The 12,903-nt window shown below is 45.8% G+C and overlaps 1 protein-coding gene across 2 annotated transcripts in view; it reads left to right on the top strand.

Moving 5' to 3' along the window:
- The window catches only part of LRP11 (LDL receptor related protein 11), a 558,518-nt gene that overhangs the window by 152,094 nt on the left and 393,521 nt on the right, over nucleotides 1-12,903 (top strand). For both annotated transcript variants that reach the window (XM_069608123.1, XM_069608122.1), the window contains exon 4: nucleotides 11,466-11,591. In XM_069608123.1, coding sequence (XP_069464224.1) covers nucleotides 11,466-11,591 — 126 coding nt within the window. The remainder of the gene's footprint in view (nucleotides 1-11,465; nucleotides 11,592-12,903) is intronic.

Below are 12,903 nucleotides of genomic sequence, written 5' to 3'. Positions count from 1 at the left end.
CCTGGGGAGGATCCAGCCCAAGTCCCGCGGCGCTATGCCACAACGAAAACAGCTGGAGAAAGTGGACCGGCCCCAGCCAAAGCAGTGGGGCTGGAGTGCCCGCCTCCATGAGGGCCAAGGTGGCCGAGTGCCGCCGTGGAGCACCCACCTGCCCGTTCCCAACTATCCCGGATGAGAGGCAACAGGAGGATCCAGCCTGCACCCCTCGGCATCCGCCACGGCGGATGGTGATCCAGGGAGAGCTGCCGGGGGCCCCCACTGTCATCACAGACCCGGCGGTGGAGGAAATGATGAGCTCCCGTCAGGAGCGAACAAAGGAGGCGAGTGCCCCTGACAATGCGGCCGCACCTTCCTGAGTAAGGCTGCACCGCCAGCAGATGAGCCTCATGGAGGATCTCGGGCCCGGCGGTGAACTGAACGAAGTGCTCCGGTTGGGAGCACAAGATAGGAGGTGGATCCTCCGGCTCGCGGCGACGCTGTCATGTGACGTGGGGCCTACAGCGGTGCAGGAGGTGAGCATGACAACCAGGCTGTAACCTGCACCGGAGGAAGCGCATAAAGACCCCAGGCCTCGAGGCGGTGACTTGCAGAAGCGCTCCGGTGCCAGAGCCCTGGGAAACAAAAGGATCCGTTTGAAGAGCCCAGCCCAGCGGGGCCAACAAGGATGTGCTCCAGCCTGGAGCGGTACAGCATGGCTAGTTCCAGCATTAGAGGAGCAGCGCCCTTCGGGGGAAGGCAGCCCGAGTGTGGGTGGAGGGCCTTGGATCGACACAGGCAAAGCAGTTTTCTCCATGCTCCCAGAAGTTTGTATTGAAAATGGGAATGAGCACTTCCGGTCACTATAACTGTGACCCTCCAGGGCAAACAAGGAAGTGCTCCATGTCTCCATGCAAGAGGCGCTGAATAATAAACATGTGGCTGCCCACACCACTCTCAGCGCCACATTACCAGCGTTGCCCCATCATGAGTGTCCCGTTACCATGAGGCGTGCTCTTGTCTGGAGAAGAGAAGGTGCAGGCTAAGAACTGTGCACACCCAAGGCAGCCATGTGTCGATGATGTGTGGCATTGCACCGGCACCAACAATGGCTACACCATGTCTAACATGGGGCTCACACCCTTATGCCCCTAAGGTTTCCAGCCTACAAGCATCAAAACCTCCTGCGCTCTGTGCACTGTACATCTCACCAGTATTATCAAGCATGGAAGGCTCCATGTGCAGGACGTGACAGGGTGAATACCTCGCAGCACTGGGGGACAGGTGCTCGGCGCTGCCAGGTGGTCCGAGAGGCGGAACCCCACTGTGTACCTCGAACACCAGGCAATTCCGGTACAGCCAGCTGTACAGGAACCCGTGCATTGTGCCAGCGTCGACAAGGATGGCCAACAAGAATATTAATAAACGTCTTCCGGCCCAGTGCCATCAGGAAAACGGGACACCCTGCTGCAGAAATCAACCTGTCCGCAGTGAAAGTGCCCTCAACTCCGGGCGAGCCCATCTCACCGACATCATTAGGCCGAGGATTATGCACACACAGTGCATATGAGGACCCTCAGGCAATGGACAGGAAGCGCCCTACACTTCCAGGGAGTCCTAGGACAGCCTCCCACTGCCATGGAGAGAACCAGGCAGCCGGTGGCCCAGCACTATGATACCAGAGTCACCCATTTGGCTCCACTGGTGTCCCTGACTCCCTACCACTACAGTCACCCTTCCTGCCCACCGAGCACACCGAGCCACAAAAGTTCCTGGACTGCTGACAAGCCAACGTGGGTGTGGGGGAGGTACCTACCCGCCCCCCCCTGAGCTCCGAAACACTGTGGGTTTGTCCAGACCAACACCCAGAAGCAGCGTAACGGGCAGGGTATGGGTTGCAGCTCATCAAGAGTGCTTGTGCGCCCTCCTGCGCCCCGGGAGGAAAGAAATACTCCTGACGTGGGGAGCATCGCGAACAAAGGGGTGAGTGATATCCTGTAATCCGTGCCCGACCGACTGCACCGTCCCTTGTCAAAGAAAAACATCTGGAGCAGCCTGGATGCACTGCGACCTGCGTCTCGCTACCTTGCTCTGAGCAGCAGGGGACCAAAGCCAGGTGCGGCTTTGCCAGCTGTGAACTGTACCATCAAGGGACCTGGGCCTGGGGGGGCAGGGAGGAGTGACTACTGCATGGGCTGCCCATAACATCGAGGGTCGGTGCCGATGTGGCCCCTGGCCTCACCCGCCAGGCACGGCTTTGCCGGTTTTTGAACTGGACAGTCAATGGACCTGGTCCCAGGGAGGTGACTCCTGTACCGACACTGATGGAGGATGAACTGGGTTCCTGCAGTTCTGCCATTGCTCAAAGAGGACTGGGATGCGGTCCAAATGCCAACCATCCACCGGGGATGTACCTCTGTGACCGTCACTTGAGGGTGATGGGTTGGTAGGTGATGTGTATATAAATATGTGAGCATATGTGTGTCATGAGCATATCCTGTGGGTAGCTCGTCCCACGACTTTGAAGTAGTATTGTTTTGTAAGGGGAGAGGGGAAGGTTAGTTACAGTGTTATATAGTTTGTTTTATTTTTATGAAAAAGGAGGGATGTGAGGTGGTGAACCCTCCTGTGTGTATTGCCCCTTTAAGGGGATGTGTCCCTTCCCCCTTGCATTGCCCTTTTAAGATGGGCCATGACTTTGTCATGGCCCAAGCTATTAAAAGGGAGCCCTGCAGGCACGTGCGTCAGAACGGCTGCAGACTCCAGAAGAGGAGCTCCTGAGACTGTGTCTCATTTAATGATGTAGGCTGCAGGCCTACACGTGGAGGTACAGGCCTGCAGGCCCCGCTGCCGTGGGATTCTCGTGCCAGGACGGTGGCAGAGGTCCAAATGGTCAGGGGCCTGGCAGGCTGTGCCCCCACACCCCCCTATGGTGCTGGTGTCCCAAAGTACCATGGGGTCTGCAGGATGTCCAGGGCAGGCCCCCAACCCCCACAGGCACTGGGCCTGTGGAGTGTCCGTAACCATGGCACTCGAGGAGGGGGGCCACCGGATGTCCATGGTGAGCCCCCTCCAACAGCATCCATCAACTTATGTGCATTTGATCTTTTGGAACTTTCGTGGGTGCTGTAAACTCCGGGATTAGGGCTGTCCTGGTCATAGGGCATTTCTATTCTGCCCCATTTGTCTTTTACTTGGGGATGCCAGTTTAGTGTTTTTCTATTTCTAGCCTCCATGTGTCCAGTGGATGTGGGAATGAGGGAACTTGTTGTCCTCTGTCTGTACATGCGGGAATGGTATTACCATGGGAGGTACTGATGTATAACATGAATCCGGTAGTGTCCAGCTAAATTTAGTCCCCAGCGTCTAGCCCACGTCGCACAGTAAGAAACGGGGAGTTCTCTCAACTCGTCACAATCGAAGGTGTGATTTTTATGTGAAGGTGTGCATTGTTGTCAGGCTTATCGTGGTGCTGGTAATGTGCTGTATGTGTGCATGTTGTCTGTAATTTGTTGTGCACCAGTCACATGTGTGCCAACACACAACCTGTCCCTTTACTGTGCATTTTGGGATCCCCACTTAGTAATTTTCCTAAGCACACTTTACAAATGTCAGTTTGTTTTCACCCCTTTTCCTGGTGTTGGACTACAAAATAGTCCCAAACTCAAGATCAGAGCTTCCTATAGGTATAGCCAAGGTTAGGTTTTCAGGAATGCACATCAGTTTGTCATAATGTATGGAGTGTCTGCATGTTTATGTATATCGGTTATGTCCTGTCAAATTCTCTCGTTTCTTGGGTGGTGATGGGTGCATTGAAAAGCAGTGTATTTGTATTTACGTATAGAGCCTTGTGCAATAATAATTTTTTTAAAACCCTTAATTTGTATTTTTCAATAAGAACAATCACATTTCAAACACAAGGATACATAGAGATACACAAAATACCTTAATAATAATATTGACAAAATTAGCTATACTTAAAAAGAAACATAACGCAAATGATTTTATCATGAAACATCTATATACAATTTTCCCCATGCAGAATGAGCAATAAAACAGTGAAAACACATACATATATACATTGCATAACAACAAGACATATTACAAACACTCACACTAGTAACACAACCCAATGTACATTAGGCTGGAGAAGAAAAGAGATGAGATCTACAAGGGAAGTGAAAAAGGGGTAAGGAGGACAAGTAGGGAATTCCAGTGTTTGGGAGCAAGATGTACAAAAGAGCAGAAACCAGATCGATATTGGGAGCGACAGAAGTAGAAAGAGTCGGTCTGATTATTTTTGGTTGGGAAATGTTTGCTTTCTTTGTAGTTGGTTATGAACGTTTTAGGGAGCCTGTGTTGGTGATGGGTAGTTGGGTTGGATAAATGTGAATGGTGTTAATATTTTTTTCTAGTTCTTTGGTTGTAGATAGCGACAATGCCGAATTTATGGGTGATTTGTTTGTGCAATGGGTGGTTGGGGAACACAAGTGTAACTAATGTGTGTGGCGTTTCTGATTTGCGTCTTGTAGTTTGGCGGGGGTCTGTTGGTGATAGCGGATTGGGATGATGAATGTCAGATATTTTAGGTGTTTGCAGGTTTGAGAAGCAAAACACAAATGTATGTGGTTTACTGTTTGGTTCTTTGGTTATATTGTTTTTCTGTAGCTTACTATGTTTTACTCATCTGTTTGCATGCAATGGTATGCCGAAATACTGTGAGGCCCTGTTGATGATGGTCCTGTGAATACTGTGAGGCCCTGTTGAAGATGGTCCTGTTAATACGTGAACATATGTTATATCTGTTCAGTGAATGTTCCTGTGTTTAATATAATAAGATTTAGAAATGTTGGTAGCTTTTCCTTCACCAACAGTACCAATTTTTGAACAACTTAAAGTTCTAATACAAACATATTGCTATGGTTAGTCTGTTAAATGCAAGTTTGATTTTATTTACTTTATCGATTTTGGGAAGTATAGTAGGCACAATTCTGAATGTAATCACTAACATTGTTTGCGCTTCTTAAGGTTTTGGTTGTTGTTTACTTACTTTATTGGGTTAAATATGGATATGAGGTTTCCTTACATGGGGTGTTTTGTCAATAATGTTTTTTTGTGGCCTTTGTCAGAGCATTTTGACCTGCATTTTGCTTTGGGTGCCATTGCTGACGGTTTGGCCTTCAGTTGGTATTGTACGTTTTAAGTGATTTTAAATTAAAAGACAAGTTTGTTATTTGCTTTTGTATATGGTGTATAATATGTGACCACGTTACCCACAGATAAAAGATTGCTATTTGGAGACATGGTGTTTGGCAGTGGCAGAATTGCAGCTAAGGTATTCACCATGTTTTGCTGGGGTTTCGGCCGACTTTTCTTGATTAAATAAAGTTTTTCTTCAAGAACTTGTATTTTCTTTTTAAAATTATAGCGGATATTGTGCAGTGCAACTACGTTTTGTTAGCTACATTGGTACCACATTATTGCATGTACCGTTTTATGATTCACTCCCACTCCCTTACTTCATGGAAAATACTGCGTCAGTGTATGGTATGCTACATGTACATGTTAATCTATTTTACGTGCTGTGGCGAACCAGAAGGAGTATGGTGCACGTAGGACATATCAAGGATATTTATTTAAAAAATTAAGGAAAAGGCCTAGCCATCCCTATTGCTAATGGGGATTTTCCCTAACTAAGGGTGCTTGTCAGTCGTCCAAAGCAAAAGAATGTCCTCCATCCAAAACCTACTTCTAACTGGCCTACCACTATATGGATAACTGTGACGAATCACAGGTATTCAGCCCTTCTTGGATGTGAGGCTAGGGAGGTGAGCCTGCTCCGCAAGACCCTCCGTAGGGGTCATGGCAAGTGGGACCTTGCTGGATGAGGCTCCCCCTTTGGGGACAAGGACTCCCATTTTTGTGAGAACCTGCCTAAGGCGACTACCAGAGCCGCATATATGGTACTGTCTTCTGTGAAGAATACTCTGGCTACTTCATTTTTGGCTGAAGGCAATGTAAAAAGAAATCCATGTGGAGAAAATAAGGAAAATGTCTCTTTAAATAGAGACGTGTATTTAACTGCGACAAGTCCAAGCAGAGAGGGAGAAGGAGAGTGCAATGCGCAGGGGAATCCCACTGACCGCATCACGTCTTGTGGAGGTGGAGTCCAAGCAGATCACAGAGCCTGCACGTTTTGTAGAGCCTGAGCTGCAGAGTGCGAGACGCCAGAACCCCGGTTTAAAGGACCGCAAAGGAAGCGGTATGAACAGGAGGCAAAGGAAGAGGTACCTGGTAGTGGTGCGACTATGCATGCAGTGGTGGGCAGGACGCCCGAAGAACAGCACAGAGACTACCACAATGGGAAGTCTGAATGCATTGGCAGCACCAGCATTTGCAGACGTCCGACAAGGAACCGAAAACGGGAAACTGAATAGAGCGAGAAGCAGTACCCGAGCGAGAGCTGAGCCCTGCAACCTTTACCTGCATAACGAGAGGTACCGTTGGAATTGGGAACAACAGAGGCCACTAGGGAATCATTATCCACGTGAAGGAACTTGTCCCTAGTACAAAAGACGAAAGAATAACTAGAAAGTTGAATGATTGGAACAATAAAAATCTAAGAGAATGACTAACAAATAACCCGGTAGGGAAGACCAGGGGTATATGAGGAGAGGAACTCATCCCAATCCTGAGGACGAAGTATTATTGAAGACTACATTTAACAAAGGAAGTGAACAAGATATAAGAGGTAGATTTAAACAAAACCAATATCTCGGGTTCCTAAAAATGATCTAGCTTGCGATTTAATAACCTATTGCATTCATATACACTCACTCGTAACTGTGGGAAGGTTGCACCGGGTCCATCAGGACCCCACCTGAAATAGCCCTTTCACAAACAAATGCAATCTACACAACAACACCCTTTCTGCGCCAACGGTGAGCATGTAAACACAACCAATCGTATTTGATACTCTGAAATACTTTTAAAATACCTATAAAATATTAAGTATTTCAGAACGCCGGTTACATGTACTTATCAGGGCACTGCTCTTGACTGCACCAGAAATGAGTGTGCAGATCTGAATAATTGCCTTCAAAGATCTGCAGTAACAACACTTGTAAGGGTGTTGAAGAACGAAGCTGACACAAGGGTGACCTGTTGGTTGCTTAAACTTTTATTTGAGGAAATAAAACAAAACCTCAATATCCTTGTCTCTAAGACGGTTTCCCTGCCTCAAACTAATACTAAAGGATCTGTCAGCATGTCTGTCCAAATCAAACTCCATCGTCCTTTGTCACAATCTACTTTCCTTTAGACCACAACTAAAGAATAATATAATCCAACAGGAAGTTCCTTCTCCAGGCGAATGACTTCCTTCTCCTTGTATACGGGTGTTGTTCCCAAAATGTCCTCTTGCAAATGGATGCCAGGGGGAATGACTCCCTTCTCCTGCCTTGTAGTTCCAACACCTTGTACACTCAACTTTGTTGACTATGAGAATGGCTCCCTTCTCCTGGTACTGGCCTGCACTCTTCAATATAGTTCACAACAGAGCTAGGGGGAATGACTCCCTTTCCCTGTCGTCTATTTCGTGTATTTGAATGGATTCAGCTTCCCCGCGAGGATAATGACTCCCTTCTGTTTTTGTAGAGTTTTCAACTTGGGGTTTATCTTGGGACTTTGTCACTATATCAGCAAAGTCCCAGGTCCTTCTCTGGATTCCAGTGGACTTATCTCTGCCTCTTCAATGAGGGAGATTTCCTCAAATGCCTGTTCCGGTGGCATTAGGGTTCCTTCTCTGAAAGTCAGTGGGCTTATCTCTGCCACTGCTGTGAGGATGGTTTCCTCTGATGCTTGTTTTACATATATTGTGGTTCCAGACCCTTCTTGGTGGTCAGTGGACTTCTCTCTGCCACTGCTGTGAGGAAACACTCCTCAGATGCACTCTTCGCTTCTTTTGGGTTCCTCACCCTTGATTGGCCTCTGATAGGCTTTACGCTTGCCCCTGCATCAAGAAGAGGCTGCTCTACTCTCCCCCAACCCACTATGTATCTACTGGTCCACCCGTGCTTCACGTTACCTTCTGGGACCTGTTTGCACGGCGCCAGTCTCTCCAGGGACTGGGTTGGTATCCTTCCTGCATCCTGCAGCCGTCTGCTTCTGCCTCGGCAACGTTAGAGGACAGTGTGGTCCATCACCTCCAGAAGGTCATGCCTTTCAGCTGGGCTAAGTCCTGCTGATGCAGGACCCGTCACAGACTCCCTCAGCCACTGCACTGCGTCCCTGGAGAGCTCTTCTCTTTTTTTGTAAATTGGTTCTGACTATTGTTTCATGATATCATATTCATTCTGTAGAGTAGCCTGGTCTGCCTTCATCATAGCAGCTTTCACCCAAAACATCTAAAAGAAAACTTACCCTACAGCCAACTACTGAGACTCAAGAGGATAACGTCAGACCAGGCTACTCTACAGAATGAATATGATATCATGAAACAGAGATTCTTAAGAAGAGGGTACCCAGCAGAAACGGCGGACAAAGCAATAGCCAGAACCAATTTACAAAAAAGAGAAGAGCTCCTCCAAGGCAACACAAAGAAAGAAACCAAAAGTTTAATACATACGTTGAAATACTCAAGTCAAAGTTTTCAAGTTAAGAGGATCATCCTTAAAAATTGGGACCTTATAAGAACAGATAATACCCTGAAAGAACTCTTTCCAGATCCCCCGATGATGGCATACAAACGGGGGAGGAACATCAGAGACCAACTTATCAAAGCTGAAAAACCAAAAAGACCAACACAGACCACTCTAACTAAACAGAAAACAGGAACATTCGCCTGTCTACATTGCCAACATTGTAATAATATCATAAAAGGAGACCATGTGAGACATCCAAACACAGGCAAAAAAATAACTTTGAGAGAATATGCAACATGTGATACAAAAAATGTGGTATATGCGATCCGCTGGCCCTGTGGAATGTATTACATTGGAAAAACCAATCAGAGAGTGAAAGAAAGAGGACAGAACATAAGTCCAACATAAGAACAAAAAACGTGAAGTCACCTGTCTACAGACATTTTCGTGACCAAAAACATAACATTTCACAAACGACAATGGTGGTCTTGGAAGTAGTCCATCCCTTACCAAGAGGAGGTGATCTTCAAAAACTTTTAGCACAAAGAGAACTCTATTGGATCCAAAAGTTAGATGCAATGTTCCCTCTGGGGCTAAATGAGGAATATTACTTAGGTCCATTTCTGTAAACATGTAGGCAAGTCTGCAAACATAGACATGGCATCTCTTCATTAGTAACCACCCTATGTTTTAATTTAAATCAGAATTTGACTAAACTATACCTCATTCAACTAAACAGGATTAAAATCTTACATTTTTTTTCTTGGTTAGAGATGCAGAAGAGATCCACACGAAATTACAATCTCAGAATGTGCACCCCCTAGTGGGTCAGACAAAAAGTTATGTAAATCTACTGTATGTATAGACAATGTTCTTGTTTTTATGCTATTGTTTTTAATGCAAGTGAGCCTCTTTTGATTTTTATGACAAACAGCCTTATGTCATTATTATTGTGTTTTCAATTTAAATTGCCCTTTCTTTTCTTTTATATCGCTTATCTATTTTTAGTTTATCTATGTTATTCATATGTATTCTTTTATCTTCTCCTAGTCTTGGGTAGGGCACACACAGCTTCTCTATTAGTTCACATCACCATATCAGACTATATTCGTTACCACCAGTTCATTATGATTTCCACATTACCAGGTCTTAGATGTATAGCTAATACATATTGGCATTCACTACCCGGATAGACTTTTATGCGCTCATGCATATCTCCTATAAGGGCGAGACACCTCTGCTCATCATTTAGACACACGCACATACAGGTAAACAAACAAAATGGCCGCGGTGTGACGTCATCACGCGCATGCGCGGGTGACGTCACCCGCGACCACTCTCACATCATCAAAACCAATCAGATACCATGGCCGCGGTGTGACGTCATCACGCGCATGCGCGGGTGACGTCACCCGCGACTATAAATACTCGATCCACTCCGATTTTGCACTCAGAAGCGGATGGAGAGTCTCGGGTTACAACTACATCTGGGAAACCTGCTTTTCTTCCTCTCCACTTGTAAGTATGGCTACTCAGCAACCACATTGAGCCTCACAGCCAATGTTCACCCTTTTTCTCATTGCATCTTGCTTTCTCCTTTTTTTAAAAAAAAATACCAGATAGGGATATCCTATCCACATAGAAGCCTTAGATGACTGCCTGTGGAGTCCTACATTTCTTTTACAAGTAAGTTCTATACTATTCACTATTACCTCCTGCACTAATAATTCTTATTATACCACCCTTACTTTAATATTTATCACATCATCTATAGACTCTATTCCAACCTATGGATACTTTTTCTACTTCTTAAAGTAAGTGCCTCCATAATATCAGCACCTAGCCCAGTAGATCAGAACAATTGTTATACAACCTTTCAGGTTAGTATTAGGTATTCAAGCCACCATCCAAATTGTTGCAACTATTGGGAATTAATGGCATATCCAGGATAAGATTGGTTTGTCCTTTATCTTAATAGGCTCCCAGCATTAGCTAATCTCTTAATAATATTAATATTTTTCTTTTGAGCAATGAAACTGTTCCTGAATTTAAAGAATGAAGCAATGATGTATATAGAAACATATATATGTGCTTCTAACTGGTTATTGAAGAACCCTGTTTTCTGCCTTAAATGTACATATGAATATTAATATGAATATTAGATTATTAATTTAATTTATTTTCTCTTCAGTGTTTAAACTTAATGTAAAGAATACAGAACACATTGCCCCTGATGAAGAGTGAAAATTGATACTCGAAACGCGTTGGGCCAGATTATACTTTGAATGTTTTTTTTTGTTAAAAATCTGAATAAATTACTGTTTTTCTGATAAACAGATGAATTGTCAACTATTAATTGAGAGTTTCCAGAATATTTTGCAGTCATAGCAAAGCACAGTAACTTACTGAAATTAAGAACCAAATCTTGTAAAAATCAATAAGGTTACTAGTTGTACCCTTAAAAACTCTATACGGGCCACGGCCCTTGTTGATAGTGTGCAGGGGACGCGGGTTTCCTCCATCAGGAAAAAATTTGTCCAATGTATTTTTCCCGGCCTAGATACCAAGGCTGAGCACCTCTCCCCTGCACCTCAAATTGCACTTGACTGTCCAACTAATTACTCAGAGCTATTCTCCTATATGCAAAAATACAAATGAGGACTAGGTGTGCATGGTGATTATCAATCTTTTCTTTGTTCCTTTAAAACTCTGCCATCTTAATAGGTCTTTTAAAAAGTTGTGTGTTGCAATTGATTTGTGTATTTCCATTAACTTTATGTATTTGAACTTGCTCATTGTTGCTTTTTTATTCACTGTTTTCTATCCTTCTGATCTGTTGCTCCATAGGCTGCACAGGGTCTTGCTCTCGCTACCAGTTCACCTGTGACGATGGCTGTTGCATCGACATTACGCTGGCGTGTGACAGAGTGATCCAATGTTCGGATGCGTCTGATGAAGCATTTTGCCAGAACTGTGAGTAATACTGTGCTCCAAATGGCTGGTTCCAACTCTTTGCTGGCCGAGAGAAGCAATGACTTTTCTAAATAAATAGTGATTATCACTCATAATGCACATTTCCTTGTAGAATGCACTTAGTTAACAAATGATCATTAAGCATTTTTGCAGTTCATGATATTTCTGTAAAACAAGATTCTAAAGTGCTTTTTGTTCTGCCCTAAAGGCACAGATGTAAAAGGAGGACGCTTTCACTTTCCCCTTGCTCCTCCCTCTTTTCTCCCATCATGCCGCGCATGACTCCTGGCTGTCTCGTAAGGAGATAGTTCCCCGTAACATCACACCCGCACAAATGTCCTGACATCCGCTTAGCAATCTTCCACTAGGCAAAGCGGTCTCCTGATGTTTCGCTGAGGCCTGGCACTTGTCTCGCCCCTCTGGATCGACCTGCCTGTATCAGGTGGTCCAAGTTGGTGGCGACAGGTTTCTTTTGGCGGGATCCCCAGATCGTCTCTGGGTTCATGAGGCTCTGGGTCAGGGTGAGGACGCGGGGGTCCTTTGTCGTCCCTCCGTACAGCATGCTTGAAGAGGGAACTGTTTCTTGTCACTTCCTTTTCAGTATTGGCTGCCGTGACCATGGTCCCTTTCACCGATGTGACCTGCAGTGGCTGAGGTGCAAATCGGGCATCAGTCTTTCTTGACATTGCTTGTTGCACCCACACTTCGTCCCTTATCTGGAATTCTTTTGGCCTGGCTCCTCTCCTCTCGTCAGTGTCTGTCCTCACTTTCTCCTTCCGCTCTGTATCTCTTCTTATGACCGCCTGGTCTCCCTCTGGCTGAGATATGGGGTGCCTAACAATCTGTGTGTGAACGTCATACTTCATCATGAGTTTGGCTGAGGTCTTGTTGGTCGCCTCATGGAGAGTGTTGCGGTAGTCATGAGTAGGCGACAGAGTGCCTGATGTGGATTGGTCCCTTCAAGGCATGCCCGCTGCAGTGTCTTCTTGATTGAAGCCATAAACCGCTCGGCCATCCCATTTGCTTGTGGCCATCGGGGTGTGATCTTCTGATGGGTGAACCCCATATGTTTTGCGAATATCGCAAACTCGTGTCTGCTGAATGGGGGCCCGTTGTCAGATTTGATGATGAGTGAGATTCCCCACTCACTCACTACCTCGTCGAAGATCGCTGGTACATGTGCAAAGGCTGTGGACGTTCTCTTCTTTACAATAGAGAATCTTGAATGTTCATCAATGAACAGGAGGAGGTACTCTCCCGACTCTAGGGGTCCATAGAAGTCAAAGACAACCCTCGCCCAGGGGTGGTCAGG

The sequence above is a fragment of the Ambystoma mexicanum genome, chromosome 4q, assembly GCF_040938575.1.
Source record: "Ambystoma mexicanum isolate Mex_15411 chromosome 4q, UKY_AmexF1_1, whole genome shotgun sequence".
NCBI classification, from domain to species: Eukaryota; Metazoa; Chordata; class Amphibia; order Caudata; family Ambystomatidae; genus Ambystoma; species Ambystoma mexicanum.
The sequence above is the reverse complement of the archived record's forward strand: the minus strand, read 5'-3'. Positions and strand labels throughout refer to the sequence as shown.